A 16,846-nucleotide genomic window follows, 5' to 3' on the forward strand; every position below is an offset into this window, starting at 1 on the left:
TGAACACATGCTCCTTTTATAATCAAAGGAAAGCAGTTAAAAAAATTAAAAAAAAAATTTTTTTAATGTTTATTCATTTTTGAGAGAGAGAGAGAGAGAGAGAGAGAGAGAGAGAGAGAGAGATAAAGCGCAAGCAGGGGAGGGGCAGAGAGAGAGGGACACATAGAATCTGAAGCAGGCTCCAGGCTCTGAGCTGTTGAAAGACCCCTGCTTAGCTTAATAACACACCCCCACCCTATCTTCAGTTCCGTAACGCCTCACTTGCAGGGCTTGCACTTCCACCAGTTGACAAACAGGATATCTGCAGTTAGACATCCGTACCCTGGGAGAGCTGTACCCCCCACCTTTCCCTACGCAAGACAGGAACAGGTTTTCACATAAATAACGATGACCGCTTTCATCTCGCTTCTGTAAACCTGCTTGCGCTCCCAAACCGGAGGTCCCCTGCCGCTTCGCACCCGGGCTCCAAGTTGCATCTGCCGAGAGAAACTCCATTTCCCAAGCTTTCCCAGGACGAAATTACCCCCAACCCTAACCACCACCGAGCAGAGAGCCTACCACCAGCCTGTATGCAAATGTAACTCAAAATGGTATAAAAGACCTGTAACCCCGTATATCGGGGCTCTCCCGCTTTCCAACACTGGGGAGCCCTGGTGCACCAGTAAAGACTCTCTGCCGACGTCGGAGTGCCGTGTGGTTCTTTGCGCCAACTCTCATTCCATAGGGCTTAGGAGCTTGGCTCCTAACACTGTCAGCACAGGGGCTTGAACCCACGAACCGTGAGATCATGGTTTGAGCTGAAGTCGGACACTTAACCAACTGAGCCACCCAGGCACCCCTGGAAAGCAGTCTAAGATGTTTATTTTTTTCTTTGAGAGGGTGGGGGAGGGACAGAGAGAGAGGGAGACAGAATCCCAAGCAGGCTGCAAAGCTGTCAGTGCAGGGCCTAGGCGTGGGGCTTGAACTCACAAACCATGAGATCATGACCTGAGCTGAAACCAAGAGGCGCCCCAAAGGAAGGCCGTTTTAAAAGCAACATAGTGTGTATAACTTCTTAAGATTTCTATGGAAAATGTGATCTAAAATGAAACTGAAGCCATGTAAGGAGATTGGGCTGCTGAGATCCTCATCCTGATATGCTGATACTGTTAAAAAAGATAGAAGGGTGATTAAAATTACAGTGTTGATGGGGAGGGTGGTGAGGGGTGGAACGATACCTCATAGTTTTCCTTGCACGTAATGGCACAGGACACGTAGAGAGGCCGGACTCTTAGAGTGATTGACGTGTTTCTGCTGAAGCAGGAAAGCCTTCGGATGGGTTTGCCAGAAAGATTTAGGCAAGCTGTATAAACTGCAAAAAGATCAACGAAAGTGGAAAAAGAGAGAGGCTGGAAAGAAAACGGAGGAGAAGGAATTTCAGTTCTGTTTTGCAATAGTTACATTGTAGCAAGGTGGGAGTACTAGAATCCCTAAGCACAAAAGGAATAAACGACATTTGGCATGAGTTAGGGCATATTTATTATCAAAACAGATGTAATTTCCTAAATGTAACCATTGTGTTGATAGAGGAGAATGGGATATGGCGGGATTATAAAATAACTCTCTTTTCCTCAGAACCGCACCTGCACAAACTCTACAGCTACGCCTCGCTCCCCACCCCTGGGAGCGGATGAAATATCCAGTAGGGCTCATCACTTAACAATTTTCCTCCTTGGGGCGCTTGGGTGGCTCAGTTGGTTAAGCGTCTGACTCCTGATTTCGGCTCAGGTCATGATCTAACAGTTCAAGAGTTGGAGCCCTGCACTAGGCTCTATGCTGACAGTGTGGAGCCCGCTTGGGATTCTCTCTTCTTCTCTCTCTGCCCCTCCCCTGCTACGCACCCATATGCGTTCTCTCTCTCGCTCGCTTTCAAAATAAATAAATGAACTTTAAAAAAAAATAATTTTCTCCTCCCTCTTAGATCATAAAACTATCTGTTCACTTTTGGTCTAAAGATTCTCATTTTGGTAATTAAATGCATGGCCTGGATAATACTAAAACTCCTGAATTTAAGGTTCTCCCTTCCCCGGGTCAGATCTGCAAGGGAGGAGGAACCCTAGCTGGCAAGATCTTTCCTTTCCCTCAGTGCTTCTCTCTTCTCCCTCTCTGCTTTCCTTGCTGTCATCTGACCTTCCTCTCATCCTCCACTAAAATTTGGGCTGGAGTAAAGCCTGTTTCCAGTAGCTTCTTTCCAGGCTGTTATATGGACTGTTTTAAAAACGATTCCTAACAGAACCACTTGTACACTGAGTAGCTTCGGGGTTTTTTTGGGAGGGGGGGGTGAAAGAGGAAGGGAGGGCATTCAGGTAGCATCGGCAATTGTCTTTCTGGTGTCTGGGACTGAACGTCGCACTTCTAGAATGGGATTTGCCAGGCTCTTAACTGAGAAATCCCCACAGCAGTGCATGGGTGCTTGGGACCACCTAAGCTGGAGGACCAGAGCTTCCTGCCCCACCTCCCGTACCTTGCTTGCTGTTGTATATTCCAGTATCCCCCAGAGAGGTGTTCTGGAGAGGCGGTTCACTGGCACTCAGCCCGGCTGGCACCTGCTGGGTGGGCAGAGCTCAGCTGATACAGAAGCTGAGGCCTGTCTAACGCCAGCTTGTTGGAAGGGGTGGTTGTGCTAACCGGGCAGGCCCGTTGCGCTTCCAGAAATTATGGGGTGAAGGGGCTGGGGTGCGTGGTCGTGCCATGCGGGATTATCATAGGCGGGGGAGCTCCTCGGGGAAGGCGCATGAGGATTCAAGAACCCTGCCTTCCTGAGTCATCGTCTCCCTGGCCGACACTTCAGTGAGATCTTCAGTGCCTCTTGGCCCGTTTTCTGATACGCAAGCCACGTTTTCTCTTTGTGTGCGCAAACTCCTCCAGAACATCTGTCAAATGCCTGGCTGACTACTCAATTCATTGTGTTTCGAGCCCAGGCTACCTTTCTGGGGCTACCGATTCTTGTCAAACCACAAATTCCTATTCCCATGTCACTGTCACAACCAGGGGTTACTAAAATGTCACCTGCTATCCTGTGTAGGCCTTCAAAAAATCACTTGACATTAAAACAGTACGTTCATATTGAAATCACTGATTTGGACACGATGGGACTCAAACCCAAGTCTGAGAATGGTATGTCATTGGGATCAGCTGGGGAGATGTTTTTTTAAATCCCCAAGTGTGCTCTTAGTTGTTTTTTTTTTTAATTTTTTTTAAATGTTTATTTATTTTTGAGACAGAGAGAGACAGAGCATGAATGGGGGAGGGGCAGAGAGAGAGGGAGACACAGAATCGGAAGCAGGCTCCAGGCTCTGAGCCATCAGCCCAGAGCCTGTTGCGGGGCTCGAACTCACGAACCGTGAGATCGTGACCTGAGCTGAAGTCGGACGCTCAACCGACTGAGCCACCCAGGCGCCCCTGCTCTTAGCTTTTAAGAGGGTCCACGGATGCGTCTGGTGTGCCAAGGCTGGGAACCATTGAAAACATTTCTCCGTGGATCAAGCTGGCAACTTCTAGAAAAAGCCAACAAGGAGTATGGCTCCATCAGATATTGCTGGGACATGCATGAGACCAGGAGGGAGCACCCCCAAATAATTTGACAGCGTTGTAGATAGTGTGGTTTCTTCCTCAGTGGTTTGTTAAGGCCAGACACTGTTCCAAACAGGGCAAGGGGGTGGGTGCGGAATAAGGATGTACTGAACCTTATAGTGGGAGAAGACACGTAAACAGGTTAAAAATGCTTTAACACATGCTGAGTACCTACTAGGCCCTATGGATACCGAAGATGGACTGGCCAGCTCTGCTTGAAGTCTTCCCAGGAAGCTATACAAAACTGGGGACTACTTAAATGGTATCTTAGAAAAAGGAATTCATCTCTTGGAAGCAGCTGGGCAAGAGGCAGGGAAGACGGTCCTGGGAAAAGAATGGAAATGAGGAAGAGTCAGGCTCATTGTTCCAGGAACTGTGAATACTTGCCAGCCTGGGGGTGGGGGCAGGATAGGCGGAAACTAGTGGATGGAGCAGGGGTTGGAAGTGGGTCAGGGCCCCCCCCCCCCCCAGGAGTCTTGCATGTTAAGTACTTTTTGGGAATCTATTTTATGGAAATGGAAGGCTGCTGAGGAGTTTAGGCAAAACAGTGACCTGAGGGAGCAATCGGCTGGGGAACCAGTTAGCAGGGCACCAGCAGAGGCCGGGAGAGGGTTGGGGCTCTGGGGATAGCCCTGGAGGGGAGCTTCAGCAGCCTTTAGACTGATGGGGGTTGATGAAGAGGCTGATGGGATGTCATTGGGAAGGGGAGGGAGAGGTTATAAAAAGACTTCCCAATTCCGGTCTCGGTCTGGGTGGCTGGGCGACAGACAGGAGCCAGGTCCCCAGACAGGAGCAGTCCAGGAGGAGGATCACACTGGGTGGGGACGGTGAAGAGTCCAGCTTTGCGCTGAACCCTGGAAACACCAGCAATTTAAGGGAGGTCGAATCTGGCAGGTGCAGCCAGAGGAATGGGAGAAAAACTAGCAGAATGAGAATCAGAGAAGCCCAGAGAGGGGAACACTTCCAGGAAGGAGTCTGGAACCGAGTGAAACAGTGAGAAGTGAGTTGAAAGCTGTCAATCCCTCTGGCCTCGGGAAAGACCGAGGTACCTTCAGCAGAGACTGGGTGGACGGCCCGGGCTGGCCAGGGGTCTGGGGAGCCGGGGAGGGAGGCGGTGGGCTCTCTGGAAGACCAGGAGTGCAGATCCCACAGGCGCTCCACGGGGCTGACACCTCTCCTGTGGGTTCCCGAGGAAGGGGCTTGAGCAGGCCTTCGTTCGCAACGCCTTAGAGATGTCTTCTGAAATTATAATTGGGTTTAAGTTACTCTGCGTACAATTTGATTACAATGGTGAATAGGGATTAGGAGTCAGTGAACGATAATCGGAAGAGTGACACAGACGGGGAAGAAAATTCTGCCCGCGGCGCTTGTCAAATTGCACCCCTTTGGAGGCCAGAGGGAGGGGGCGGAGGGCCGCTGGGCGCGGCGATTCGCTGACCCTGCACCACACCCACCCGCCCGCGCGCGCCCCGCAGCCTTCGGGGCTGGCCCCCGCCCGCCGGGGGGGCGTGGCCACCTTCCGCCCCGCCCCGTCACCCGCGGCCACGTGATCTGTCAGTTCGCGGAGATGGAGGAAAATGGCCGCCGGGTTTGTTGAGGGCGAAGCGCTGAGAGCCGCCGTCTCTCCCTTTCCCGTCCTCTGACAGCGCCCGCGGCAAAGCGGGTCCTTTCCGTTCGAGCTGTAGGCGCGGTCCTCGGGCCGCGTTATGAGACGGTCAGTGCGGTGGTCGGCTTCGCGGGATGACTGGGGCGAGCAGGTGGGGGCGAGGCCCAGCGGGGAGGGGGCGAGGCCGGGTGTCTCGCCGGGCGACGCCGTGTGCGGAGGGCCCGCGGCCTGGTGAGGAGGGGGCGAGGCCGGGTGTGGAGGGGCCCGCGGCCGGGTGAGGAGGGAGGTGGGTGGGGAGGGGGCGAGGCCGAGCGCGGAGGGCCCGCGGCCGGGCGTGGGGGGAAGGGGGGAGGCCCTGTGAGGAAGGGCCGCGGCCGGGCGGGGGGAGGGCCGGGCCGGGGGTGGGGGGTCGCGGCTGGGAGCCGGGGTGGGGGCGGGGGGGGGGGCTCGGGGTCCGGCTAGCTGGAGCGCCGGGAAGGTCTGGGACTTGGTGTCCGCGGCGGTCAGTCCGCCGGCCGGCGGAGAGGTGCTTGGCTGGGGGCGGGGAACCTGAGTGAGACCATTGTTTTTCTTTTGTCCAGCTGGCACGGCCTCCACTGGGGGAGCCGCCGTCGCTGGTACCGTTGCCGCAGGCGTTCCAGATTTCTCTCCCCGGGCTTCCAGGGGCGGGGTGGTTGGTTTTCTTCCCTTGCTTTCTTACCGGGCTTCGTTGCTCCATTGTCCTGTGTGGGCCTTTATCTGCCTGGCAGAATACCGGCAAGCCATTGATTGCGACGCGTCTGGGATTTATTTCTAGGGAAGCGATTTCCTTGTCAGCCAGCAATATTGGGTTATTTTTCTTTCAGGTCGTTGTTGACACAGGGGTTTAAACCGATGAGCAGTGTTTTCTTATTAATAACCGTTTAGGGAAGCGTCTCTGCCGGCCGCTAGGGGCGCTGGCTAAAAATGTGGTTTTGCTAGCCCTACCGCTGGCCTGGGGTGTGGCTCTGGAATCACCCCTTCCGATTATGGGGGGCGGGGGTGATTCTGACGTCTTGGCATTGCCCACACTTGGGCAACACGGAGGACCAAACGTCTGAAAAATTAAAGCACCTCAGGGGAGTTGGTGGAGAGTCAAGGCTGATAAATTCTGCGGGCAAGACTGCGTTCTTTGTTCTAGAGCTTTAGTAGCACGGACACGCTCGTGAAAGTCATTCTGGGTGCTTGTTAAAATGTCGGTTCTGGGCCCACCCCAGATCTACCCAGTGGGGTTCTCTGGGGGAGAAGCCAAGGGATACGTGTATCTGGCCCACTTACCACGTCACTCCGGTGGACGCAAGGATGAGAATCCTTGTTGGGCATTCTTTGTGTGAATGATTTCCAGATCTGTTTTTCCCAGTGCCGGGTGGATTATCCAACCCAGCTCTTCTTGGAGCACCTCAAATTCAGCCTGCCAAGGCACCCCAGGGCGGGAGTGGTGAGGAGGGAGGGGGGCACTACCCTGCAGAGAGAACTCCTGACTCCACCCCCCCCCCCCACTTCCGAGTTCCCTCTTTTTGTTAATGGCTGCACCCTCCTCCAGCCACCTATGCTTGGCGTTTAATCATCTTTGAGTTTTCAAAGATTTCAAAAAAAAAAAAAATCTCCAGTCGCGTGGTTTCTTTGATCTTACATCCCGAATCTCTCTTCTCGATATTTTGGTAGGTGAAAAGGTCAAATATGGAGGATCTTACGTTGTTCAAGCTCATATCTGTCCTTTCTCCGTCATCCCCACCGCCCGTCCCCTCTCCCCTGGGTTGTTTTGGTGGTTCCCTGGCTGGGGAGTTCTCATTTTTTGTCTTTTTCTAGTCGGGGTCACGTACGCCGCTGGGAGATTACCTTCCCCAGGACCATGCCAGCGTGCCATCTCCCTCTTCCTGCCTTTGCTCAAAAACTGTCAGTTTCTCAGCTTTATCTGCCAGTATTTAGGGCCGTTTTGAAGGCAAGGGCTGGAGACTTACTCTTTTACCTCAGGGAAAAGGAGATTTATGGGACTTAATGGGCATCAGCAAGAAGTCAGCATCCAAGGCAGCTTCACCTTCTGCCCCTCTCCCCGGGGGCCACGTTTGTTTTCTTCCTTATGAGGAGTCGTTTTCTCTGTTCTTATCTGTTCGGTTCTCTCTCTGCTGACTGGCTGTCTCAAAACTGTATCGTTTTGAAAATGGCCCATAATAACTGAGTCTTTGTCTCTAATTCCCAGTTCTCAAGGGAGGAATCTCGTTGGCCTGGCTGATGTTTTTGAGCATTCGCAGGTCCCGGATCACGTGCCCATCCTTGGTTATGTTGATGGTAGAAAACGGGGCTGTTGAGGGAAGCAGGGCCTGTGGGCAGCAAAGACCTACGGAGGGGGCACGTTTGGTATACCTGTGCATTTATCCAGTTTGACAGCTATCTGGGATGTTTCTACCTGCACTGCCCCTGTGGCAGGTTCTGGGGAGATGAGAACGAAGGAGAGACAGCCCTCATCTTTGAAGAAGTTAGGATCTAACCAGCCACCCTCACTTTCCAGTCTTAGCTCTCACTTTTACTTAAAACTCCCCCCCCCCGCCATGCTATTCATTGTTTCTTGGGTATACACTACACAGTCACTTGGCTGTCCGTGTTTATCTTCACATGACAGTACGAGGGTCAGGCTGTGCGTGCCAGGCCAGTTCCTGACAGCCAGGGGCTGCTGTTCTCTTTCTCGGCCCCAATTTTATGGGCATTGTGTTAGATACCAGGTGGTTCTTGCAAGAACTTGGAGTTTAGAGCTGTGGACAAGGGTGACTAAAATGGTATATAAGCAGTCTAAGTTTAGGTGTATGCACAGAGTGTGGAGTCGGAGAGTCAGGGCACTGGCCCAACTCAGAGTGAGCAGCCAGCCAGTGGAGGCTTCCAGAAAAAGATAACGTTAGAGCCACGTCCAGAAGACGAGTAGAAACTGTCTGGGCATTTCTGTGGAGGATGGGCTTTCTAAACTCAGGGGGATATGGGTGCGGAGGCCTAGCAAAAAGAAAGTGTGGGGCGGTCAGATTAGTAGATTAGTCTGCCTGGACCTGGGAGTGGAGAAGCAGGTTTGGGTAGAGGGTGGGAGGGACGGGTCTGGAAGGGGAGACAGAGGTGGGGCTGGAATGGTCAGATGTGGCCAGACTGTGAAGGATCTACCTGTCTTCACCATCATAACCCAGGAATGCGTGTATGAGTTCTCACTGCTCTGCACAGAGCAGAGTTTTCCATAGGAATCGTAGAATTGAATAGTGAATATTTACAATGGTGTTTAAAGGCTTCAGGGGCTTCAATTCCTTGAATGACTCGTGAGTAATAAAACCACCATCTTTTGTTCTCCCGGCATGAATTTATGGGGAACTAACAGAAGGATTTTAAAAAGGAAGTTATTTTAGATCCCTCTTGCTTCGCTGTGGCAGTTTGGTTGAGGTAGGGGAAGACTGGAGACAGGAGACTTAAGTTGGGGAACTATCACATTGATCCAGGTGAGAGATGGTGCAGTAGGAGTTTTTAGGACAAGTGCCTAGATTATAACAGTTTTCTCTTTTCTGAAAACAGTGCCAATACTTGTAACCCCCTCCCAATCCTGTGACCATAGTTAATTGGTTCTGGTTGGCACTTGATCCAAGCTGGGACTTTTGAATCTGGGAACAAACCACCATCTGCTTTCTCTGATTTGAGAACCTGATTTGGGCCTAGATAGCTCTTGGCAGCCATTTTTCCACTTGTGTAGAAAAAGTTGGTCTATAATAGAGAATGAGAATTCTCCTGGCATTTGAGGTCCAGGGACACCCACCTTTCCCATAGTGTGCTTATGGGAAATAAATCAGTATCCTTAAAATAAATCTCCTGTTTGGCTGAAGCTGGGTTAAATTTGTCTTTTGTACCCTCAGGAGTCTTGATTAGCATATACGGTGAAGGCCCTGAACTAGGGCACTGAGAGTGGGGTTGGCCGATCTCAGATGTTGGGAAGTACATTAGACTGAAAATGGTAACTGTTGCACGCTGAAGAGAGCAGTTGGTGCTTTGAAAGGGTGGATGTGAGGATAGTGTTCAAAATGGAGGGAGTAAGTTGAGCAAAAGGGAGGGGTGTGTGGAGCAGGACGCAGGTGGGGGCAACTCTGAGTGCTTCAGCTTGGCTGGGCTGTGGGGTTGAGTGGGGTTTTAGCCTCAATCCTAGAAGATGTGAGAACACATGGAGGCGTTGGATATTGGTGATGACTTCAAAAAATTTCTCTCACTGGTTTGCAGTGACAAAATATCATATTCTAGGGGATGTAATGTACGGCCTGGGGAGTACAGTCAGTAGAGTCAATAGTATTGTAATAGCTTTGTGTAGTGACAGATGGAGATAACAACGTACACTTGAAACTAATAGGATATTGCATGTCAATTATACTTCCTGGAGAGGGGATAAGCATTAGGAAATAAAGTTTCTAAAGAAAATAAAATTTACATTAATGCCATCACCATTTGATCTGTTTCATTTCAGTACTTTAAAATGTATATATTTAAAATAGTTGAGATGTTGTATAGTTTTTTTTTGTTGTTGTAGTTTTTTTTCTGCCACTAAATATATCACGAACATTTTTTTTTCGTTAGTATATTTTTTTGGAAACATGACGACTCTATCTGATTCCACTGTGTGACCATATCATAATTTATGTAATCTCCCATATCTGAGTTTTTGTTCTTATGAATAAAATTGTGTTGTATTTAAAATCTTTGTCCATGTTTTTTGTGTTTTTAGAATTGATTCTGAGGAATGAAGTTACTTAACTTTGAGGATTTTTAAAAAAATAAGGTATTATTGAGGTACAATTTACACCAATATTATTTACCTTTTTAGTGTCCAGTTTTGAATTTTGACACATGCATATAATCACGTGACTACCACCACAATCAGAATATAGAATAGTCCAAGAACTCCCCAAATGCTCTTGTACCCCAATGTAGTCACCTCATTCTCCCCCCTTAGACTCTGACAACCTCTGTTCTATTTTCTGTCCATATAGTTTTCCTTTTTCAGAATGTCATATAAATGGAATCATATAGTGGAATAGTTTGTCTTCTGGTCCCCAAAGATAGACTTCCATCCCACATGCAAAACACATCAACCTATCCCAAGGGCCCCCAAAGTCTCAGTTCAGCTTTAACTCAGAGTCCCAAAACTCATTTGAATTTCAGCTCTCAGGTTCTAAATCTCATCATAGAAATCAGGTATGAGTAAAGCTCGGGGTAGAGCCATCCTGGGGCATGATTCCTGTCCGTCTGTGAACGCGTGAAACTCGAGAAGTCAGGAGCTATAAAGTACGATGAGGGGACAAGCGTGGAATACCAGTAGTTGACATTGTTCAAGGGGGGGGGGGGGGAATGGAAGGAAAAAAGACATCACTAGTCCCAGGTAATGGTATTCTCTTAGAGAAAAAGTTTGTAATTTCGGTGAACTGATTTATTGATTTTCTTTTTTTGAGAACTATGCTTTTAGTGTTATATCAAAGAAATCTTTGTTTAATCCAGAATAGTCTATATTCTAGAAGTTTTGTGTTTTTTAGATATTTAGGTCAATTTTCGTATATGCATTTTGTGTAAGGTATGGGTTGAGATTTGTTTATTTGTATTTGGATGTCCAACTGGATACAACATCATGCCTACTTTTTTTGCATTTACATTCTAGTAATGGTAGATGGACAATAAACACACAATATGTCGTATTTCCAATGGTGGTAAGGGCCACTGAGAAATAAAGGAGGGCAAGGAGGTGGGAATGTGGGGACCCCTATGGAGTATGTGTGAGGTTGTTACTATTTCACATCACATGGTCAGATTAGACTTTCCTAACAAGGTGATTGAAGGAAGTGAGGGAGGGAGCCATGTGCGTTTCGGTGGAAGAGATTTAGGCAGACAGAATCCCTGGGGTGGCACAGCACTTGACCTCTTCAGGCAATGAAATGGATAAGGGAGAGTGGTGGGAGATGAGGTCACTTAGAGTCATTGAGACCAAGGTAACACCCGTGATTTGAGTTCCTGGCGAAGCTATTGGAAGGCTTTGAGCAAAAAAGGATGTAATCTGACTCAGTGCTCTGCCAGGTGTGGTTCTTCAGTCAGCAGCAGCGGCTGACGGGACCTTGTTAAAGATGCAGACTCAGGGGCTGCACCCACACCTACCAAGTCAGACTCTGGGGGCGAGGCCCAGGCATCTGTGTTTTACAGGCTGTCTAGGTGATGCCGATGCATGTTATGCGTTAAGAAGCTCTGGTCGGGGACTTATGTTTTCAGAAGATCGCTGTGGTTGCCTCGCGGAGGATCGATTGTGAGGAAGGCGAACGGAAGGAAGGAGAACAGTTAGGATCTAGATGAGAAGTCACAGTGGCTTGGACCAGGGTGGTTGTGATGGAGGTGGTGAGTAGTGGTTGGATGTGAAATATGTTTTATAGGTAGAGCCAAAAGGATTTGCTAATAGATTGAATGTGGAGTGGAGAGGGTGAGACAAGGCAGAGAGAATTCCATGGAGGAACAGAGCTGGAGCTGCCATCTCCTGAGGTGGAGGAGAAGTGGAGCACTTCCTGTTGTGTAGGGGAGGTGATGAGGACGGCTGGGGGGATGAGTGTGGAGTTTGGGACTTGGATGAGTTAAGGCCGAGTTGTGTGTGAGTCTTGGCAAGGGCCGGGTGGGCGTTTTGACAGCTGGGCTGTGGGGCCTTCGCTCCTGCAGGTGGAGGTCTACTTGTACAAATGCAAGGTGAAGAATGATAATATAGTTAGTAGTAAATTAGTTTTTTTTTCCCCTCAGTCACATCTGTGCTTTCCTAATCAATATGTGTGTTTTATCTAATCTGCTTTTGACAGGTTTTGCAATAAAGAGAACTACAACTTTTCGTGAAAATGTCAGTTCTGATATCACAGAGTGTAATAAATTATGTGGAAGAGGAAAACATTCCTGCCCTGAAAGCTCTTCTAGAAAAATGCAAAGATGTAGATGAGAGAAACGAGGTAAGACCAAGTTTCTGAAATTAAAATCCTTGAACAAACATTGGTTGACTACCGACTACTGTGTACAAGGCATTGTGCCAAGGAAAAATGTAAGAAATAGGAAGTTCTTAACCTTGGTAAGATTGTTAAAAGTACTTGAAGCTCCAACTCCCTATTTCTTTCTCTCCCCAGCCCCTGGCAGCTACTCCTCTACTTCCGTTTCTAGGAACTTGACTGCTCTTTGTACCTCATATAAGTGGAATCATACAGAATTTGTCTTTTTATGACTGGTTTATTTCATTTAGCATAATATCCTTAAGGTGCAATCATGTTGTAGCATGTGACAACATTTCTTTCCTTTTTAAAGCTGAGTAACATTCAGTTGTACATATATACCACATTTTGTTTATGCATTTATGTATTGGTGGACTTTTGGGATTTTTCTTCCTCCTGGCTATTGCCTAAATAGCGCTGCTATGAACATGAATATGCAAATATTATGAATGTTTTTAAAGCTGTTGAATCAACAGTTATTAGTTTATGACTATGATTATTTTTGACATAGGGTACCTAAATTTCATTAAATGTTAGCTCTCATAAGGAAATCTTAACAAAAAAATTTTGTTACTGCAAAAACCTTGTGATAGTGTTTTTATTGAATCAGCTCATGCTGAGGGGCACCTGGGTAGCTCAGTTGATTAAGTGTCCAACTTTGGCTCAGGTCATGATCTTGAAGTTTGTGAGTTCGAGCCCCATGTTGGGTTCTGTGCTGACATCTCAGAGCCTGGAGCCTGTTTCAGATTTTGTGTCCCCCTCTCTCTCTGTCCCTCCCCTGCTTGTGCTTTCTCTCTCTCTCTCAAAAATAAATAAACATTGCAAAATAATAATAAATAAAAGAATAATGCTGATACTTATCTTGATTTACAGGTAAAGGACTTAATCCCTCAGTTTCCTATCCAAGATATTACCTGATAGAACCCAAATTTGAACGCTGTTCTATTTGATTTCAGATCATAATCTGTTTATGCTCTGTTGCCATTCTTTGAGTTTTCAGAATAAGTTCATCCAATGATGTACTGATACATTCAGTGTTTCTATATTGAACACAGTATGTTTTGGGTAGGTGACTCCTCTGTATTGTTCTAAACAGATAAGAGAAAATTTATAATTGGAGATTGTTCACTGTTATGAAAGAATTACTTAGGGACACCTGGGTGGCTCAGTCGGTTAAGCGTCCAACTCTTGATTTTGGTTCAGGTCATGATCTTGCAGTTCGTGGGTTCGAGCCCCATGTTGGGCTCCACACTGAGCGTGCAGAGCCCTCTTGGGATCTCTCTCTCTGCCTCTCCCTCTGTCCCTCCCTCACTCTTGTCTCTCTCTCAAAATAAATAAATAAACTTAAAAATATATTTAAAAAATAAAAAGCATTACTTACAAAAGTGGCCATTTTAATTAGTATATATTAACGTACTTGGAATAATAAAATGATTATAGTTTAAAAATAGTAAGTATTACTTCATAGACATTTTCTATGGGAATACTGAAAAAATAGCCTCACATGCAAGGACAAATATAGCACATCAATGAACACAAAATTTTATTAATCTAATTCGTGTAAAGAATTTAGCATATTTGGTATAGAGCTTAAGTTGACATCATGCATGAGGTAGCATTTAACTAATATTAATGGTATTTATATCTAGTGTAGTACTGTAGCCATTCAAATTCGAGTTTTAAAATAATGATTTGAAACAACCTGGATTGTTAAACTATGGCTCAGCGTGAGTGATGGAGACAGAGTAGCTTTCTCAAGTCCTTTTATTGTATTTTGCTTCTACAAGTGTTTATAAAATTTAAATTTTATAGAATTCTATAAAGTTGTGTGGATTTCCTCTCTTCTTTGTTGCCCCTAAAAGTATGTAATTACCTTATGTTAATGTGTTTTGGTTATCAGTTTTGAAAAGGTCTCAAATCAATAAAATACAGTTAAGCGACTGGCTCTTGATCTCAGTTCAGGTCTTGATCTCAAGGTCATGAGTTCTAGCCTCATGTTGGGCTCCTTACTGGGTTGTAGAACCTACTTTAAAAACAAAAAGCAAGAAGAACTTAGCCTGTGTGGGATGCCTGGGCGGCTCAGTCGGTTAAGCATCTGCCTCCTGATTTTGGCTCAGGTCATGATCTTGTGGTTTGTGAGTTCAAGCCCAGTGTTGGGCTCTGTGCTGATGGCGTGGAGCCTGCTTGGGATTCTGTCCGTCTGTCTCTCTCCTCTCCCTCAACCCCCCCCCCCAAATAAATAAACCTTAAAATAAAATAAAATAAAATAATGTGGGGGAAATTTCTGTATTTAGCATACAATTGGCTGCCATCAGTAAATGCTACTTTCCTGCCACCTTTTCTCTCTGCTTTATTTGTAAACTAGATAAATCTCAGCCTGTGAACATTCTCAATGATGGCAGGTCTTCGCCCTTTGTAAGGTAGTGATGGGCTTTTATTTTTAGAAAAGAACAGAAAGTTTCTCTGAGGTCTTCTTGGTATAAGATTTTAGTGCTGAGGTGGCACAGTATTCTCCAAGAAAATGAAGTGGGACTGTCAATTCAAGGAGTGGATTTTGTTATGTGCTTAGAAATAGGCTCTGAGGCAAATTTCAAAGGAGAATTTAAAAATGTTTTAGTTTCACTACAATTATTGGAAGAAGTATATATTCTCCCAAGATGTGCTTTAAAGGGCACTGGTTATTGAGGTCTGGTACACCTAAATAAATTCAAGTAGGACTACCTAGGATTTGGGAAGAACAAAAAGGGATCCTGAGTAGGAAGTGTTTTTGCACTGTAGTCTTCTGGGGAGCTGAGATAAAGTATGGTGCCTGTCGGGGGAACGTCCCTTGGTGCAGTGTTCTGTTCTAATGTGTTCCGGCTTGAGGTCATCGTAAGTGGAGTAAGGGTTATGTGAACAGGTGATCCTGTGTAGTTTGGAAAGCAGTGGGCTTGGGGTTTACTGGGATGCGTGGGATTAGGTATGGAAAGGGCCTTTAGTGATTCATTTTAAAATGGAAGGATAAAGTCACCGCTGTTTTAAGTTACTCTCTCTCCACAACTGTAGTTAGAAGATTGGTTAAGCAAGAACTAATAGAATAAACGAACGTTTTGTTATAAGGCCCAGCTTATAAGGTCACTTTTCTTCTATCTTTTAGAATGTAATAACTTCATGGCAACCTTTTTGGTAAATTATTTATCTTTTTGAGTGGTGTAGTTGTCAAAGGTGTATCAGTTAAGGATCACTTTGGACTGCGTGCGACAGCTCCTACAACCATGTCTGCATCAACTTGAGGTCTTATTTTTCTCACGCGATGATAAGCCGGAGGAACCATTCCAAGGTTGATATGACGGCTTCAGGAGATCTTCCCAGGCTCCTTCTGCCCTTCTGTCCACTTCTCACTGTGTGCTGGTCACTGCGCATTGGCCGTCACAACGCCGCATTGTGTCTTGTGAGGCAAGAATCCCAGAGACAGGCCGGCCGAGCTTGTCTGGTTCCCGGGCCGGCCTGGGCCACTTAGCTGGGGCAGTGTCCTGGGATCATTCCAGCTGCAAGCCAGGCTGAACTACGTGGGCATTTTGTTTTTGGTTTTGTTTTTAAGCTGAGCACGTTGCCACCCCTAACACAATCCCGTCACTCGATATTGGGAGACAACTAATACTTTCTACAAGAGAAACTAACGACTATTCAAGTCTTTCGTCTGGCGTGTTTCTAGTTAATCACATTTATATCGTCTTTCGTGTTTGTGTTATAGGTATTTTTACACATCTACGTTATTTTTTCCCCTCATATGCTAGAAGCACCTGTCTCTGTGAACTATCTGACGTGACTGTGACCCCCAAAAGTAAACAAAAAACGTCTGAATCTCTGGAGTTACTAATCTGAAAATTCTGATGTAAAATTCATATATCCTTAGGGCCATAGATTCAGGGTTAATTGGCTTTAATTTATATATTATACCAATGACTTTGTTGTCTCACTTTTTATCCTGGTTGATTAGAAGGGAGAAAGGTGCTGCAGAAAGTTGGTCAAAGAGGTTAGAGCTGACAGAGGCAAGCTGGGTGTGATAATTGATGTCTGTAGTTGTGACTCAGAATTGTAAACATGATGTGTAAAGGTAATCTGTTTAATAAGTAGTAAGTAATGTGTGCATTGCTTTATAAATTAATGGCTATCATACAATATATAATCAGATTTAATGTTTAAAGGATAAACTTTTTCACCTGGAAAATCTGTTTGTGGATAATACCTCATTCCCTAATGCCTTCGGTTGAATGACATGTAATTTAGTATCCATTGTTCTATAAGAATGTCTGTGTTTAATGCACTTTACGTGTGTGCTTTGTTTAAACCAATATTTGTGTTTAACTCTTATGTTCTTATAATAGCATCTGTTGCATTTTTGCCAATTATTGTAATTATTCGCTTGTTTTTAAAAAAATGAGAGGGAGAGAGAGAGAGAGAGAGAGAGAGAGAGAGAGAGAGAGAGAGAGAAAACGAACAAGCAGGGGAGGGGCAGAGACAGAGAGGGAGACAATCCTAAGCAGGCTCCGCACCACCAGCACAGAGCCCAATGCGGGCTCGAACTCATGGAACCGTGAGATTGTGACTTGAGCCAAAA

General features: G+C 46.5%; 2 protein-coding genes across 14 annotated transcripts in view; one reads left to right on the forward strand and one right to left on the reverse strand.

The window, feature by feature from the left end:
- Positions 1 to 905: 905 nt before the first annotated feature.
- On the reverse strand, positions 906 to 6,523 carry LOC123384634. 13 transcript variants are annotated; one of them, XR_006596026.1, is made up of 6 exons: positions 5,919 to 6,521; positions 5,129 to 5,446; positions 4,345 to 4,851; positions 3,788 to 3,936; positions 1,218 to 1,388; positions 907 to 1,145 (listed from the first exon to the last, which is right to left on the reverse strand). XR_006596026.1 is itself a non-coding variant. In XM_045055000.1 (5 exons), the coding sequence occupies exons 1-4, from the start codon at positions 5,934 to 5,936 to the stop codon at positions 3,794 to 3,796; spliced, it is 669 nt and encodes a 222-aa protein (XP_044910935.1). In that variant the 5' UTR covers positions 5,937 to 6,520; the 3' UTR covers positions 906 to 1,388; positions 3,788 to 3,793. The 13 variants fall into 13 exon arrangements, 8 of the variants coding, with proteins under 8 accessions (XP_044910935.1, XP_044910938.1, XP_044910937.1 ...); XM_045055000.1 differs by having other exon boundaries at positions 906 to 1,388; positions 4,662 to 4,851; positions 5,919 to 6,520; XR_006596025.1 differs by having other exon boundaries at positions 906 to 1,351.
- KIDINS220 (kinase D interacting substrate 220) overlaps positions 5,188 to 16,846 on the forward strand; it is a 96,297-nt gene continuing 84,638 nt past the window's right edge. The window contains exons 1-2 of the mRNA XM_045055005.1: positions 5,188 to 5,326; positions 12,070 to 12,213. Coding sequence (XP_044910940.1) covers positions 12,106 to 12,213 — 108 coding nt within the window. The 5' untranslated portion in view covers positions 5,188 to 5,326; positions 12,070 to 12,105. The remainder of the gene's footprint in view (positions 5,327 to 12,069; positions 12,214 to 16,846) is intronic.

The sequence above is a fragment of the Felis catus genome, chromosome A3 (genome assembly GCF_018350175.1).
Source record: "Felis catus isolate Fca126 chromosome A3, F.catus_Fca126_mat1.0, whole genome shotgun sequence".
NCBI lineage: Eukaryota > Metazoa > Chordata > Mammalia > Carnivora > Felidae > Felis > Felis catus.

What these genes read in the sequence shown, in the direction of transcription:
- LOC123384634 (XM_045054997.1), bottom strand. An exon ending in GTGACGGGGCGGGGCGGAAG is followed by an intron (nt 4,852 to 5,128) that starts GTGGCCACGCCC and finishes TTATAATTTCAG; the next exon opens with AAGACATCTCTAAGGCGTTG. An exon ending in CCAGACCGAGACCGGAATTG is followed by an intron (nt 3,937 to 4,344) that starts GGAAGTCTTTTT and finishes TTCTTTTCCCAG; the next exon opens with GACCGTCTTCCCTGCCTCTT.